We start from the raw sequence: 14,682 nt of genomic DNA, 5'->3' as shown, positions 1-14,682 counted from the left end.
CCAAGAGGGAGTGGAATCCAGCTCCTCCAAGGGGAAAAACCTCGGATCGGGACTGACCTCGCTGGCGCTCCCTTTCCACATCTGCCTCTTCTCCCTTTTTCCCAAGAAGAGGGCCTCTCCTGCCAAGCGCTGCTGTTCCCAGCAGACAAAGATTGCGTCTGCCTCGGGAGCTGGCTGGCTGCAGAGACAGGCAATTAATCAGTGGCACGTGTCCCTCTCTATTTATAGGGCCACTTGGCAGGGGCAGAGGACGATCGCCGCACAGCCCAATGCTTCCTCCCCGCCCGGAGCGTGCTGCACGGGGGTCCTGCCAACACCCCGCAGAGCCCAAAATTTAAAAAAAAAAAAAGCAGTATTAGAGGTCTCTCAGCCTCCTGAATGCCTGATTATTCAGGGCTTTTTCCCCCGATTCAGTACACGAGTGGTGTGGGGGAGCCCCTCGGGGTGGCTGGCTGGGACACCCTCCGGGCTGCGGCTCTTGGCTAACGCGTGGGACGTTTGCAGGAAAGCTTCCCCAGCCAGCACAAGCCACGGCCAACACGCCACGGGCAGGTTTGGCTGGACTTCAGCACACTTTTGCTCTTGTTTTCAAGCCTCCAGCCCTCGATCTGTGGCCGTTCCCCACTTCTCTCCCTCCACCTCACCCTGCTGCACGCACCTGGCACTGCGATCGTGCTACCCTTGGTTTCGTTTTGGGGCTTTTTCCTAACAGCTCCTCTTTCACAAGCCCTGTTCGGTCGGCTCCAAGAGCTGTGCCAACCTGCTTCCTAGCAAGGACACACTTCTCTTCAAGCAGCCAGAAACAAACAAGCCCAAAACAATAATTTGGTCGGCGCCAACACGTTATTTATCCTGCTGCTCCCCGGGGACTGCATTGAATCACCGAGCTGAGAATAATCAGCGCCGCTAGCCAGGGCCCAGAGGCGTTTGCAGCTCTGATTTGCCCTGATCTGGCAGGGAGACTTCTAAAGGTGTTTCCGTGAGCGGGTGCAGGGTCCCCCTGCCTCCGGGCCAGGGTGCTGGCTGGCCTGTGAAGCTGGCCTTCAGCCCCTGCTCTGCCTTCAACAGCCGGGCTTTGGCAAGAGGTTCGATCCCTTTCACATCCAGCAGGTCCGTGGGAGCAGCCCTGCTGTCCCGTGCCATGGTTTTGGGGTAGAAACAGCTCCGAGAGCCGGGATGATGATGAGGGCATCTAAAGGCTGAGGGCACAGCGCAGTGCCCAGGCTATGTCCCCAGAGAAGGGGATGACCCCAAGCTTCGGAAAACATGGGGCGGGCAGATTTCCAGGGCCCTGCTAACCCGGTCGAGTCTCTCCGCCTAGCATTTAATGCAAACCCCACCGTCAGCACACAAATCAATGGCACAATTGTCAATTGAAATGCTAACCCGGGGCCGGAGGGATGAATAGGAGAAAGAGCAGCTTTGTGCTTTGCCGGCGAGATGAGGAATGCCACAGCAGATTGAAGAATAATAATAATATTAAACGAGGGAGAGGGAGGGAGCCTAGTGCATCTCGGAGGATGCCTGGAGGGTGAGGTAATGGAGGAGATGAAGGACGAGAGATGCTGCAGACAAGGGCAGGGAGGCCCACCCTAAACAGAGTGACACAGATAAATTCTGCTTCTAACGGGGCATAGGACGGCACAGGCTGACCTCCTCAGGCATGGCTTGGGGGATCTGTGCTTTAACGACGAGCCAAAGGGCTCTGGTTTGCTGCGGATCCAGGAGCCAAGAGCCTGGGCAGCGCTCCGGACGCGGGAGAAGCCTGCTCGCAGCCCCCTCCCCAGAGCAGCTGTCTGCAGATGCTCCAGCCAGAGAAACAGCGTGGGAGTGCGGGCTCGTTACAGACAAATTCATCAGAGCAGCTCCATTCCCAGCTTGGGGGCTGAGTCAGCTGCAAGCTCCGCTGTCCTCCTGGCTGAAGGGGAAACGCTGCCAGCCCCACCACGGCCCCCCGATGCTCAGCTGGGTCACGGGCAGCAGGCGAGTCCTTGTAGGGCGACGATTCCCTGGTGCTGCCCTAAAATGGACGGGGTTGTTTGGATCCGCTCTGACGCCAGCGTTTTAAAATGAAGAACTGAAAAAAAGATTAGGAAAAAAAAAAGAAAGAGAAAGAGATGGGGACCTTCTGCCTCTCGGGCACAGCGCTGATGCAGCCGAGAGCAACGTCCCAGAGAAATCCTTCACTGCTGATAAAACTCTTGTCAGCTGGGGACCCTGCCTGGATAAACGAAGAGGGGAAATCAGGCATCAGGAATCAGGAATTCACCTGCTCCCTGGGACTGCCCTTGCTCTGCACCACGGGGTCCGGGTAGCATCTGTGCAGCCCCGGCTGGAAAAGCTCCCAACCGGGCAGCCACAGGAGGATTTGAGCCCTTTAGGGGCACACAGGGGTTTTCAAACCCCTTTGCTAAGCAGCGCTAGGGCTTGTGACAACACCGTCACGCACCCAACACCGCCGGCATGACGCCGGTGACGCCGCCACCTGCCCTGCTGCCTCTAGGTCCTGCCTGAATCACAGCGCCGATCCTTTCCTGGCTCCTTCCTTTCCCCGGCTTTGTGTGTTCCTTCCTGAGCTGACGGAAGGGGTTATGACCTTCACCGTGGCACGTCACCGTCTCTGCCGTGATCCATCTTCGCTGCGCGGGCTGAGCTTGGCTCGGAGACAGGACGAAAAGCCTCCTCTCGGTGCTGACTCACGGCCGGGCAATGCGGAGGGGGGCCCAGCACTTACACCTGTGCCACGAGCCCGGCCGTGAGTCAGGGCTGAGCAAATCCAGGAATGCGTTGTGAGGTCCTGCTCACCGCCTCTCTCTGGGGAGTATCGGGGCCACCCAGGCTCAATGCCACCGGACGCACGACAGGCAGCACGGCACGGGCCGTCGGCAGCTGTCCTTTAAAGGCAGGGAGAAGAACCCAGCCTCACTGCCTTACTCACCCAGCCCCTACAACACTCCACACTTCCAGTTTCACCACGAGGTTTCCCTTGCTCCGTGAAATCACATGGGATCATGACACAAGGAAACCAGTCTCTGTCATCACAGCCAGCTGGGCCGGGGAGGTGCTTCAAGAGCTGTCTCGCCCTCCCCTTGGGATCGCTCTTTCTGGGACTTTTCCGCAAAAAGTACTGGTTTTAGACAAATGCTTTTTCTCTAGATGAGATGACCCAGGAGGGGCACCCTGGGGGTTTTGTTCTGACCTGCCACAGAGGAATTGGAGGGCTGTGAATCACAAGGTCTCCAACGCGCCCCCAGCCACCTCGAGGTGCAGAAAGAGATACGCTTTTGCCTGGGGGGTTTCTGAGAAAGAGGTAAAACCACTTCCTTCACACTGCTCGGGTAAAACCTGGCCTGGCATCCCCCGCTCCCCCCTGGCTGGAGGTGACAGCAGTCACTTCTCAGAGGGACCAGACCAAAAGGAGCAGAACTGAGCCAGCCCTCGAGGCTCCTATCCCTGACCCCTCCAAGCTCACCTCCCTCCAGAGCATTTCGGAAGGGCTTTGTGCTGCCTGCTTTCCCCTCCCAGTCTCTCTCCTCTCCCCAGAGGTGTTTTTAGGATGCCGACACTCCCTGCCTCATCCCCCAAATCCCCCACGGCACGGGCCAAACCACTCCAGAGCCGTGGGGCAGCAGCAGTGGATATGAGGCAGCCGGTGCACCAAAAATGTCTTGTGCTGAAGATGCAGATGCAGACGCACGTGTTTCCTGCTCCTCTAAGCCCTCTCTGCGACCACGCAGCTCCCCGTGACGGGGGGAGCCCCGCTCGTGCCCCACGCCTGGCAGCTGCCGCCCGCCTGCCCACCACGAGAGCCTTACGCAGCAGGGCTGCGGCCAGCCTGCCTCCATCCCTCCCGTCCCTGGGCAGGACAAAACACCAACACAAACATTTTAGTACAGCTGGAGTCCAAGAGGTTGTGGCCGGCTGCTCTGGGAAGGGCAGGGACCAGGAAAGCAGGTCAGACAAACCCCTCTGGGGGCATCAGTCATCTCCGAAGCATTTCGTGACCGCACGACAGCACCTTCGTGGGCCAGGGAAGGGTCCTGGCCAGGTGGGGTCAGCGCTGCCTTGCTGCAGCCACATTCCCCGGGATGCACTTCCTGCATCCTAAAAAACAAGGGTGTGTCCAAAAGGATAGCGTAAATGGTTTCCCCATGGAAGCAACGTGCTTTCTCACCAGCCTGGGCTGTAAAAGCCCTGACGGTAACATTGCCATGCCCTCCATCCTGCACGAACTGCTGTGGTTTGGTTCCTGAAAGCTGGACTGAAAGCTCTCCCAAGCTGAGAGCGAGTGCTGGGGCTGCTCTCTTTATTTTCCATCTGTGACCAGCCCTTCAGGTGGAAAAGCACCGAGCCCAGCACCGGGCAGCAGAAGCAGCCCGCTGCAGGCAGAAGAGCATCGAGGGGACGCACAAAGGGGTCACGGCGCTTGCAGAAAGCCGCTGTTGCCACCACAGGAGGTGTGAAAGCACAGAGGGGAGACGCGAGGCTGGGAAGCCCACGGTACTCAAAACCACACCTGCCCGCCTTACGCGTTTCGCTCCTCTTTCTTCTTTTAAGTCTGCAGCAAGCGAGCGGCGGAGTTCAGCTGCTTGCTATTTCTCAGCCTGTCTCGCCCCCAAGACAGCCTGCAGGCGAGCCCCGTTTAATCACCTGCCAAGAAACCTCCCGCTGTCTTTCCGCCTCTCTGCAGAGGGACTTTGCCACCCCGAGCCAAGCCACGTTCCCTGCTGCCACCAAATCCCGCTGCTTGCCTTCTCTTTGGCTTCCTCCCCGGCCGCTCCTGAAGCCCCTGCAATCGTGGGATGTTCGTGCCATCGAGAGCAAAACGCTCCAGAGCAGAGGAAACAATTCAGCCAGCGTTATCGGGGATATGTCATCGAGTGCTTTGTTCCTGCTCAAGCTCTCAGCCCCTGCACGGCCCGACGTGCCCGGAAGGGCTGCGCTAACGCTGGGGAAAGGCTCGAGCTCAGAGAGCACAGCCAAGCCAGACAAACGTGCTTTCTTAAAATGGCATCAAAGACACGAAGCGTTCTGGCAGATTAATGATTTCCACTCTTTCTGGTAAGCTCTGGAGCACCCTGGCAGTGCTATTCAGCACAGGGGTGAGCCAGGGCAGGAAGAAAGAGAAAAACCTCTCCACTTCGTAATGCAGCTGCTGGGCACGGGCACGCCTGCTCCAAAGCCTTTCTGTGAGCTGCACAGCCTTTATTTCCTCTGCAAGGGGCTGCCAAGCTGCAGCCAGAGCAGACGTCGGTCCCGAACGCCCCCTCAGCGAGCAACAAAGGAGAAAAGCCTCCTAACCTGCGGCCAGAAGAAACGAGCCCTGAATTCAAAGCTCCTGCCATCAGCCAGGATTTTGCGAGCGCAGGCAGCACCGCACAGCCCTCTGAAGCCTCGAGCCAGTGTTTGGCGCTCCAGGAAAGGCAGGTTTCTCCTAATTAAACGCAAAATGACTGTATGACAGGCACTGCGGTGCTTTCTACGCTCAGGCAGCAGGAAGGAGGCACGCTAACACGTTACCAACATGCCCTGGCCCCTTCTGCATGTCCCCCCTCCCAAAATTATGCAGCACCGTGCCTCTGCAAGATGAGTCCAGAGCAGATCCGACTTCCCAGGTGCCCCAGGAGGCAGCTCGTAGCCAGGGCTGTCATCTCGCAGGTACGTTTTCCCTGCCAGCCCCGAGCGAGCCGCAGGCTGCACCCCACCGACTGGGGGTGCTAAATTTAGAGCCAGGTTTTGTTCCCTTCCGAAAGCTGCTCTCCGTAATAACAGGCCCGAGCTGCGCTGTGTTCCGCTGGAAGCCGGGGGAGCCTCAGCCTGTGATTACGGCGTTTCGTCGTACGGCCCCTGGAAAACCCAGGACAAAAGGATGTTTTTAGCAGGAGAGCTATCTGCGGAGTGCGGCTGCCCCTCCTAGCAAGCAAATCAACTTCCAGAGGGTGGCTTCTCATAAAAAGCCTCCCAGGATCAAAACTGCCGCGAGCACCTCTGTGCACAAACCCCGCTTTCCCTATTACCCTAACTGGCAGCCATCTCCCCGCCGACAGCAGCACTGCCTGCAGCAGCCGAGCATCCTTCGGGCTGCGAGCCCTCCGCTGCCAGCCCCTGCCCGGGGCCGGGAGGTGGGCACAGGCTGCTCCTGCCCAGCCTCTGCGGGGCGCCAGCTTCACGGAGCGGGGAGAGATGCGCGGCTCCAAAGCAAGGATGAAGTTCCAGTTCCCTACACGAAGCAGACAAGGTAACACACGTAGCAAAGGGACTTGAGCCAGCAGAGGAGGGCCCTACCGTGCTCTCTGCATCCCTGCTGCAGGCTTCCCATCTCCCTTCTGGCTTCGGGCAGGGAAGGCTTCGCAGACCTTCAAGCATCCCCTTCCTGCTGTCCCCAGCACACACCACATCCCCTCTTCCCTGCCCATCTTTGGCTGCATGAGTCAGATTTGGAAAGCAAGCCACTGCTAGCTTGCAAAAGCTGCCCAGGCATCCGGACCCCGGTCAGACTTCCCAACCCTTCCAACCCTTTCCCAGTGTGAGCAACCCCCCGGCTGTTGTGTCTGCCTGCAAACATCCCCGCATTCACCACGGAAACTCCCACGGCTCCTCGAGCCCGTGGCACCTGCTCCTCTCCGCAGCCAACGCAGGCAAACAATTCACTCCAGACTAAGCAGAGTCAGAGCTGCTGGGGGCTGCCGAGACAACAGGGTTCACGTTTGGGGCTGGGTAGTTACAGCAGTAGAGAACCAGAGCTCTGCTAAGGGTTGAATGAGGTTTATTAGGGGCACAGAGCCCCTTGCTCCATACCGGAGCTGCTCTGAAACTCGCGGAGATTGCAGGAGGTGTTTGTAAGCCTTACAGCATTCCTCCTGCCTCCCAGCACACACCGGACACAGGCACGCCGGGTGGAGCTGGCACGGCAAGGCAGAACGGGAAGATGAGGAACAGGAGGAACAAGTCCTATTTTTGGGGCACCCAGGAATAGCTCCACTCCAGAGGCTGCAGCTCAGCAGGACAGAGCTGCACAATGCACAATTTCCTCCTTCCAGCCCTTCTGCTTCTTTAAAAAGCATTGTGTATTGAAGTTTATATTTAGTTTGGCCTGCCTTAGGGCACCGAGCTGGACTACATCACCTACGAAGTGTTCCCAGCCCCATTTTCCCCAGCTCTGCCCAGGGCCGTGCCCGAGGGCTGGCACAGCGCTGCGGATCTGGCTCTGGCCCAGCCCCGAGCGTTGCAGCGAGGCAGCCACAACTTTTTTTTTTTTTTTATTAGTTTGCCCATGTCTGCTGGTTTTGTGTCACGCTCTTGTAACAGGAGGTGGCTGTGATTCACTCGCTCGGTTTGTTTGGTTTGTTTGTCTTTTTTCAATCTGCGCAGAGCAAAAAATATTTTCAACCAACATTTTATGATACCAGCATCACCCAGCCTGTGAAAACGAGCCGGCTGCAGAAAATAGCACTGCTGGGAAAGTGAGAAGCTTTCTCCTGGAAATGTTGATGCTGCGAGAGCTTTGCGTAGAAGTACCCTACAAGATGTTTCACACTCTTGGGACCGTGGCACCTGCAAAAACGGTGCCACCACGGAGCAGAAGCTGGTGGTGGCACCGCCATCTCTCCTCTTACCTCCGTCCCCCGTCAGCTCTTACCTTCCTTCGCTAGCTGAAGGCAGCGCCAGGCACAAGGAGGCATGAAGAGCTCCTGGAAGAGCTCCTGGAGGCAGGGGCACTCGCTGCTGGCAGCGTTCCTCCCAGCCCACTGAGCTGAGGCTTGGCAAAGCCTCCGGACTAGGGGCAGCGCGGGGTTTTTCCGGGAACTCTAATTTGACTCCCCCTGAACCGGCTCCAGCCTGCTCAACTTGGATGAGGCAGCCAAGGGTCAATGGTACGATCTTCCTTTTGCCCTGCAAAACCTGTTTGTCTCCTGCGAGCTACAGAACAGCTCTAAACCCTCCAGCCCTGAAACCCCCGTTAGCCGCGTCTGTCAATCACCGGGGGAAAATCAAACCGTCAGCCTCCATCCTACCCCAAGGTGTGACCGCAGCAGGGAGCCAGAAAAGGGCTGCGAGTTTGTCTCAGGTCTACGCACGCAGGGGTAAGCCAGGACACGGCAGTCTGAAGAGTGGCGGTGGCTAAAAATGATTCCCGTGCTGCAAAACCGCCTGGTGAGAGGAGCTGGCTGCCCCTGCCCTCGGGCGCCTCGCTGCGCTCCTCGGCTCTCCCAATGCTCGGTGACTTTCCGGTCAGCAGCCAGCCAGCCTGGGGTGCCACCTCCCTGCTCCGTCCAGGGTTTGTCACCCGGAGAGCTCTGCCCAGCCCGCGTCTCTGCAGAGGGATCGGGACAGCGGCGCTATCAGGGCTGGCGTGCAGAAGCTCGGCGTGGGAGCTGCGTGCACCTCTCCAAACAAAGCCCAGCTGGCCGGTGTTTAGTTAGGGAAACAGGGAGGACAAACAGAAGGAAATATAACCTTGCACACCGTGCTCTCGCCTGATACGCCTGTCTCTGTAGCAGCCCAGGCTCTAAGGCCCCACTCGCTCCCACCCCACAGATCTCAGCAGATCGGGAACTTGGCACCGGAGACCCCAGCCCAGGCGTGCCGGGTCAGCTGCGAAGGGGAAGGCGACAAACTCCCCAGCAGAAAAAGGGATCTTAAGTACTTTAGACATGACCCCTGGTCAGGAGCTGACCTCAGCCCTTTGCTCTGCCTTCTCCCTAAGAGGAAGAAATCCTGCAGAGTCAGACGTGCTTTCAAAGAACTGCTTAACCAGCGTTACATGGGAGCCAGCCACCTGTGCGGGCTGCTGCCAGAGCTCCAGAACTCCTTCCCCACCGCCTTTGGGGCTAAATGCTGCTGTTTGGGAAAACATGCCCCTTCCTCGCCCCATCCTGCACTGCGTTACGGAGTCAGGAACGAAAAATAAAGACAGAGCAGGCGCCCTGTCTGAGCCTCGGGGCTGGGTTTATGTGCAGTGCACTCCAGGAGAGATAAAGGCAGACCTGCAGAACACTTTGTTCCAGCCACGTCCCAGTGATGCAAGTCCAAGTCCCCAGGACTGCAGAATCGCTTAAGGCCGAGCCGTTCCTGACACCGAGGCAAGCCAACTCGGTTTCTTTGTCTTCAGAGCGGAGCTCTGGGTTGTACCACCTAAGCCAGCAGCCTTTTTTTTCTGCTGACAGCACACAATGTCACCTCACCTGGTTCTTCCACGGCAATCAGACAACGAAGGACCAGGGGGTGAAACAGCAGAGTGGCTTTGGCTGCCTGAAGCAGGGCCAGGGATCTCCCCAAACCTGGCAGGGTGGCGACAAGGGGACAGGGCAGGGGCTGAGAGAGGAAAGGGCAGCTGCAGCTTCTCCCAGCGCCACTTTCCTTCTCTCCCCCAGAGCAGCAGCCCGGGGATGGATGCTGCACACTTACCCTCCCCTCCTGGAAAGGGCTGGGCTCAGGCCAGCGCCAGGAGGGAATTTCTCCGTCCTCCTGCAGGGCTGTGACATCTCTGGGTGTCTTTGGAGCTGCCATACCTGGTGCTAGCGCTGGGCTGTGGCGTGTAAGAAATTGAATTACGTGAAGAGCCGCCAGCTCCTGCAGAGCCCAGGGCTGAGGCCAGCACTGCACCGCTCGGAGCACACCAGCTCCAGCACGAACAGCCAGGGCGAGCCACGAGGAGCCCGACTGCTGCCCTGCTCCACCTGGTCCCGGGGCTCGACCTGGAAACCAAACCCTACAACGGCACCAGCCCCACCGCCAGCGTGCTGACCTGCAGGTTATTCACCATAACGGCGCCGCGCTTGCCTTTCACCGGGTTTGGAGCACTGGGGAAGTTGAAGAGGGCTCCATCACACCCCCGCTGTCCCTCTGTCCCACTTCTCCTGCCGCCCCGAGCCACGTTCCAGCCTCACCCCGCGCAGACCCGCTTCCCAAAGGGCAGAGGTGACGCCGAGCACAACCCGACCCGTTACACGAGACCCACGAGTGACTCTCAGCAAGCGTGCCGCGCAGCTGCCCCTGCTAGCTCTCTAATTGAAATCGTGTCCCAGTTTAGCTTTTTCACAAAAAGAAAAAAGAAAAAAACAGAGAAAAGCACAAGCTGATCCCTTCTGAGGGAAGCATCCCAGCGCTAATTGGCTTTGGTGTTCCTCGGCGCCAGCTCCTCGCTGCGTTTAATGTCAGGGAAGCCACCATCTGACACAGATGCTCGGAAAGGCCAAATGAGTGTATCGCGTGCGCACGCCAAGAGCAGCACACAGAACAGGTGGAAAGGCAACCCCTCGAGCCCGCTTCCCCCCCCCAGCCCACTTTTACCCCAGGACAGCCGTTTCCAACCCCAGCACCCAACAGCGACGCAACTTTTCCTTTCCCTTAAGCGGGGCAGGGGAAGTTCCTACCGAGAAACGCGTGACCCCATCCTCCGGCTCCTCTCCCACTTCTGTACCAATTTCTTTGTACCCGCTTCATTTACCCAGGAATGAAATTAATGAGGCGTTACTAATGGCAACCTTTAGCCACTCTCCCTTCCAGCATGAGGTTTGACAGCTAGATGCCACCTCTGCTCGCACACCCCCGGCCCTTCCCTCTGCTCCTGGCCCCTCATCCCGGGCAGAAACGAGCCCAAGCGGCTCCCGGCAGAAGAATAACAGATGGTCCAGAAGAAACCACAGAAAATCCACGTCCTCTGAAGTTCTCTGCACACAGAGGAGCTGTTGTACTGCAGAGCAGCATGAGATCTGCAGCTCAGCTCAGCCCCAGGGTTAGACAAACACCATAACCGCCGGGGACAAGACGGGGTCTTTTGTTAAAGCCTCCCTGGAGGGTATTCCTCAAAGAGCCGGGAAGACGCATGATAAAACCAGCAAGCGTTAGCCTGCTCTTTTCAACGCATGGATCTCGGGCTGCGCTCTCCGCGTAAGCCTCCTCCTTGAGAGCAGCTCTTTGTTCAGTTCTGGTAAGATTATAGCCCCGTCCTCCTGTGTCCCTGCCGTTGGATATATTTGCCCCTGAGAATAGATACCCTCTGTAAATATTTAGTCACAGAACTCACGTGTGGCTAGCTACCAGGGTAAGCATGTCGGATTAATTAGAAATTTAACTTTCATGCAAATACACTTCTCCATTTCTCCCCGTGAGTTATAGGAAATGCTTACTCTGCCCTTTTCAGGATGTGGGCTTTTTGACAGCCTTTAACATATCCAGCTTGTAGGAAAACGCTTTTAGAATACAAAAAGGAAAGGATTTGGCAGGAAGGCAGCTGTAAAAATTCACCAAAAGCTATCAAGGACACCAGAAGCCCCTCCAGAGATCACAGGCGTTACAGCGAGAGCCCGAGGTCTCCCTAAAGAGACAAAAGCAATTCAGAAAAGCCCGACTGCCCTCCAAAGAGGGGAAAAGCCGGCGCGGGGAGCAGCCGGCAGCTGCGCACGCCGGTGCTGCGTCTCGGGCAGGACTCACCTTGGGGAGCCGTGATGATCCTGGGGTTCACCTTGGAGCGCCCCGCCGCCCGCACCCCCAGCTGGCAGGCACACAGGGCCACGAGGAGGGCGACCAGGGACCTGCTGCCCATTTTCAGCGATTCGGCGAGCTGAGATCCTGAGCTTGTGAAGCTGACAGCCGCATCGGTTGCCTTATACAATAGAGTGGGTAGTGAAGAGAAGAGCCAATGAGTGGCAGCGGAGGCGGGGACTGTAGGACTGAGCAAGCCCTTTCAATTTCTTTTTATTTTTTTTAAGTGACTCTTTGCTGGTGCTGGATCCTCAGCCCCTGGTACCTTCAGGCTTTGCTGGAGTTTTTGGTCCTCCTTTCTTTCAGCCCCACTTCTGGGAGGGAAAGGTGGGAGTCTGACAGCTTCGATCGCCCTCTTGAAAAAGCTGCAGCTGGCCCACAGCCTGCAGTAAACTCAGAAAGCGAAGAGGCTCATAGCAGGAACATGAAGAGCAGGAACAGAAGTTGGTATAAATGAAGTAAGAATGAAAATACGTGTATGAGAAAGCACGAGAAGCAACAGCAGACCCCGAGGGTGCAAACACTGCTAACAAAGGGTGCTGCTCCCGTACTTAGGGGACGCGAGGAGCCCGGACAGCCGCGCTCTGACACCGCAGCAGGAGCAGCTCACGGACAGAGCGCCCTGCTCGACCCGCGGGAGGATGCAGCGAGGCTGCAGCGGATCTCACGCATCAGCCTTTTTGCTGCTAGCGCTATGAGAAGATAATAACAAAGGATCAGTCCTAACAACACACGAGATGACCCTAAAATTTGTCATCACGGGTCTGGTATTCTTCCTGACACAAATACCAGAGACACGACGACAGTGTCCCTCGGTGTCAGCGATCCTTGCTAAACCAGTCAAACTCACATCCCGGAGCTTACGCGTGTATGGGTGAGAGCGTGGGAGTGACTGAGAGGATGAAATCCTCTTACGAGCCGCGGTGAGTACATATTCCCTTCCCTAAGACCCTGCCCTGACTTCCGCTCCGCTTCCCTTCTCTGAAAGGAGGAGATGCCAAGCACACCTTGTGGGGCCAGCCTGCCGCAGGGCTGCGGCGCGGCCTTTGGGAAGTCACTTTGCTCTGCCAGACCTCCTCTCGCCATCAGGAGGCCAGCAAGGGCTGACAGCCTTTGTGGAGCGCTGCGAGGTTTGTTAATGAGAAGAGCAGGGAATTACGCACAAGGAAAGCAAGGTCGGACGTGACCAGAATAGGAGAGCCCCGCGGGGAACTCGCAGGGCTGAGAGATGCAGCTGTGCTCTTCAAAGTCCGTATTGAAGCTAGACCCAGGGCCGCTCCGCACCTGACAGAGATGAACAGTGGCAGTGCGAGGGGGCATTTTGAAGGAAGCAAAAAAAATTAATGAGCCAGCTGCTTGTGAATTTTTAAGGACCCACAGGAATTTCCCTCCAAGCCGAAGCATGGGGTTTCAGCTCTTTCTTTAACCAAATATCTGCTTGGGTAATTACAGCGTGATAACGCACACATCATCTCTGGTTTTTCACTTTTGGACATGGTGATTCCCAGCCTTGAACCATTCTGCACTGCTGCTCGCACCGAAGCAACTGCCCGCTCTGCCCCAGAAGCGGGTATTTCTTTACCCACCCCGGTGCCCCCAGAGGTGCTAACCGCCCTTTGCACTTGCCTTCTTGCGGTAAAGGTCAGAGAAGGCTTGCTGAAAAATGTGTAATCCATTAAGGCTCTTTCACACAGTCAGGAGTGAAAGAGAAACATCAGGGCACCATTCATAAACCAACAGCCGAAGCCGTACAACCCATGCTGGCTCCTTAATAAACTCAGAGAGCTGGCATGTTGTACCTACCCCAAATTTAGGCTACCCTATTAAAGTTGCATACATTATCTGCTTTGTCTTTCACGGCCCGACACAGTTGGTGGGCCGAGAGACTGGCGTTCAACTCCCACTCTCAACAAAGTCACCACGTGGTGACACAGAGGGGTTCTGATCAGAGATGAACTGGGCGAGTTTCTGCCTTATTAGAGCTGTAAATCCTTTGCTTTGCCCTTTGCCTTGCCTCTGACTAACAAAGCTTGGTACCCTGCATGGTTAGCTTATAGGGGTTTTTTCCCCCCACCTACAGCTAAAGACAATGCTCCTGTGTATAAAATCCAGCTTCCAACTCCCCCACGAGTTTGGAAACGTTCACTCCATCTCCTGTGCCACCGGCTGAGCCACCCCATGAGCGCGACCGCGCTGTGGTCCTGGATTCAGACTGATGCTGCAGCACCCACGCCGAGCAGGAAACTCGGCAGACAGCTTGCTGCACGCTCCTGTTACGTGGGATCACTGTGCTGGATCTTAACTATCAGGGCTTCACGCCTGGAGATAGGGGAAGGCTGACAAATCCCCAGGAAAAAGGTCTTGGGGTAGGCCAGGCCAGTTCCAACGCACAGCAGACAGCCCCAGCAGTCAGCACAGTCGGGTGCTTGTCCTCAGCCCCTGGGCTGCAGGAGATCACACATGGTTAAACACAAAGCTGCCGAGCCATCTCTGTGGGTCAGCTCGCCAGCAAAGGAGCCCACAGCAAAGGAAAGAAAAACGTGGTGGAACACGTAAGCACACACAAGCATCCCACCCAAAATGCTGATTACATCTCTCTTTAGATCAACAGGCCTCATTAAAACCGAGCGTTCACCCCAACGATTTATTGCTCCCCCCAGGAGCTACAGCTCTCTTCAGGATCCCTCCTCCTCCTCCCTGCAAGCACCCTCGGTGCAGCAGCACGATTGTGATCAGCTGGGGTGAGCCTGACTCACACGCACAAACACCCAGTCGCTGCACAGGACGTTACAGCATACAGATGAGATCTGGAGGCTGAAGGGAGCAGCCTCACGCTGTGCCATGCATTGAGAAAATAACCCACCAATAAGTCACCCCAGGGCAGAGCTGCCCTGCAGAGAGGTACGAAGCAGCACGGAGCAACGCTGCATGGTTGAGGCTGGATGGAGGAGCAGCCAAGCTCGTAGACCTGCTTATCCCCGTGAAAACCAGGCGAGATCTTCTCTCTGCTGTGCCTTCTCTTCCAGAAAGCTAACAGGCGTATCTCGATCTCTGGCTGTCATCAGCTGTGACAGCTTCAGAAAAGAGCAGAGGAGCATCTTTCCGAACGTGGCACTAAGGGCTGAGGACATTCACCAGGACAGTCGCTGCTTACGCATGTGCTTCCACACTCCCTCCCTGGAAGAGATTGGGACT

At 57.0% G+C, this 14,682-nt stretch overlaps 1 protein-coding gene across 3 annotated transcripts in view; it reads right to left on the bottom strand.

The window, feature by feature from the left end:
• Positions 1-14,682, bottom strand: part of SEMA7A (semaphorin 7A (JohnMiltonHagen blood group)) — a 32,519-nt gene that overhangs the window by 12,235 nt on the left and 5,602 nt on the right. For 2 of the 3 annotated variants that reach the window (XM_083850607.1, XM_083850608.1), the window contains exon 1: positions 11,437-11,684. The exons of the other annotated variant lie outside the window; for it this stretch is intronic. In XM_083850607.1, coding sequence (XP_083706733.1) covers positions 11,437-11,548 — 112 coding nt within the window. In that variant the 5' untranslated portion in view covers positions 11,549-11,684. Of the gene's footprint in view, positions 1-11,436; positions 11,685-14,682 lie in introns of those variants that run through there. 3 annotated transcript variants of the gene reach the window in all.

The sequence above is a fragment of the Anser anser genome (assembly GCF_964211835.1).
Source record: "Anser anser genome assembly, chromosome: 10".
Classification (NCBI taxonomy): domain Eukaryota; kingdom Metazoa; phylum Chordata; class Aves; order Anseriformes; family Anatidae; genus Anser; species Anser anser.
This window is presented reverse-complemented; position numbering and strand designations above follow the sequence as displayed.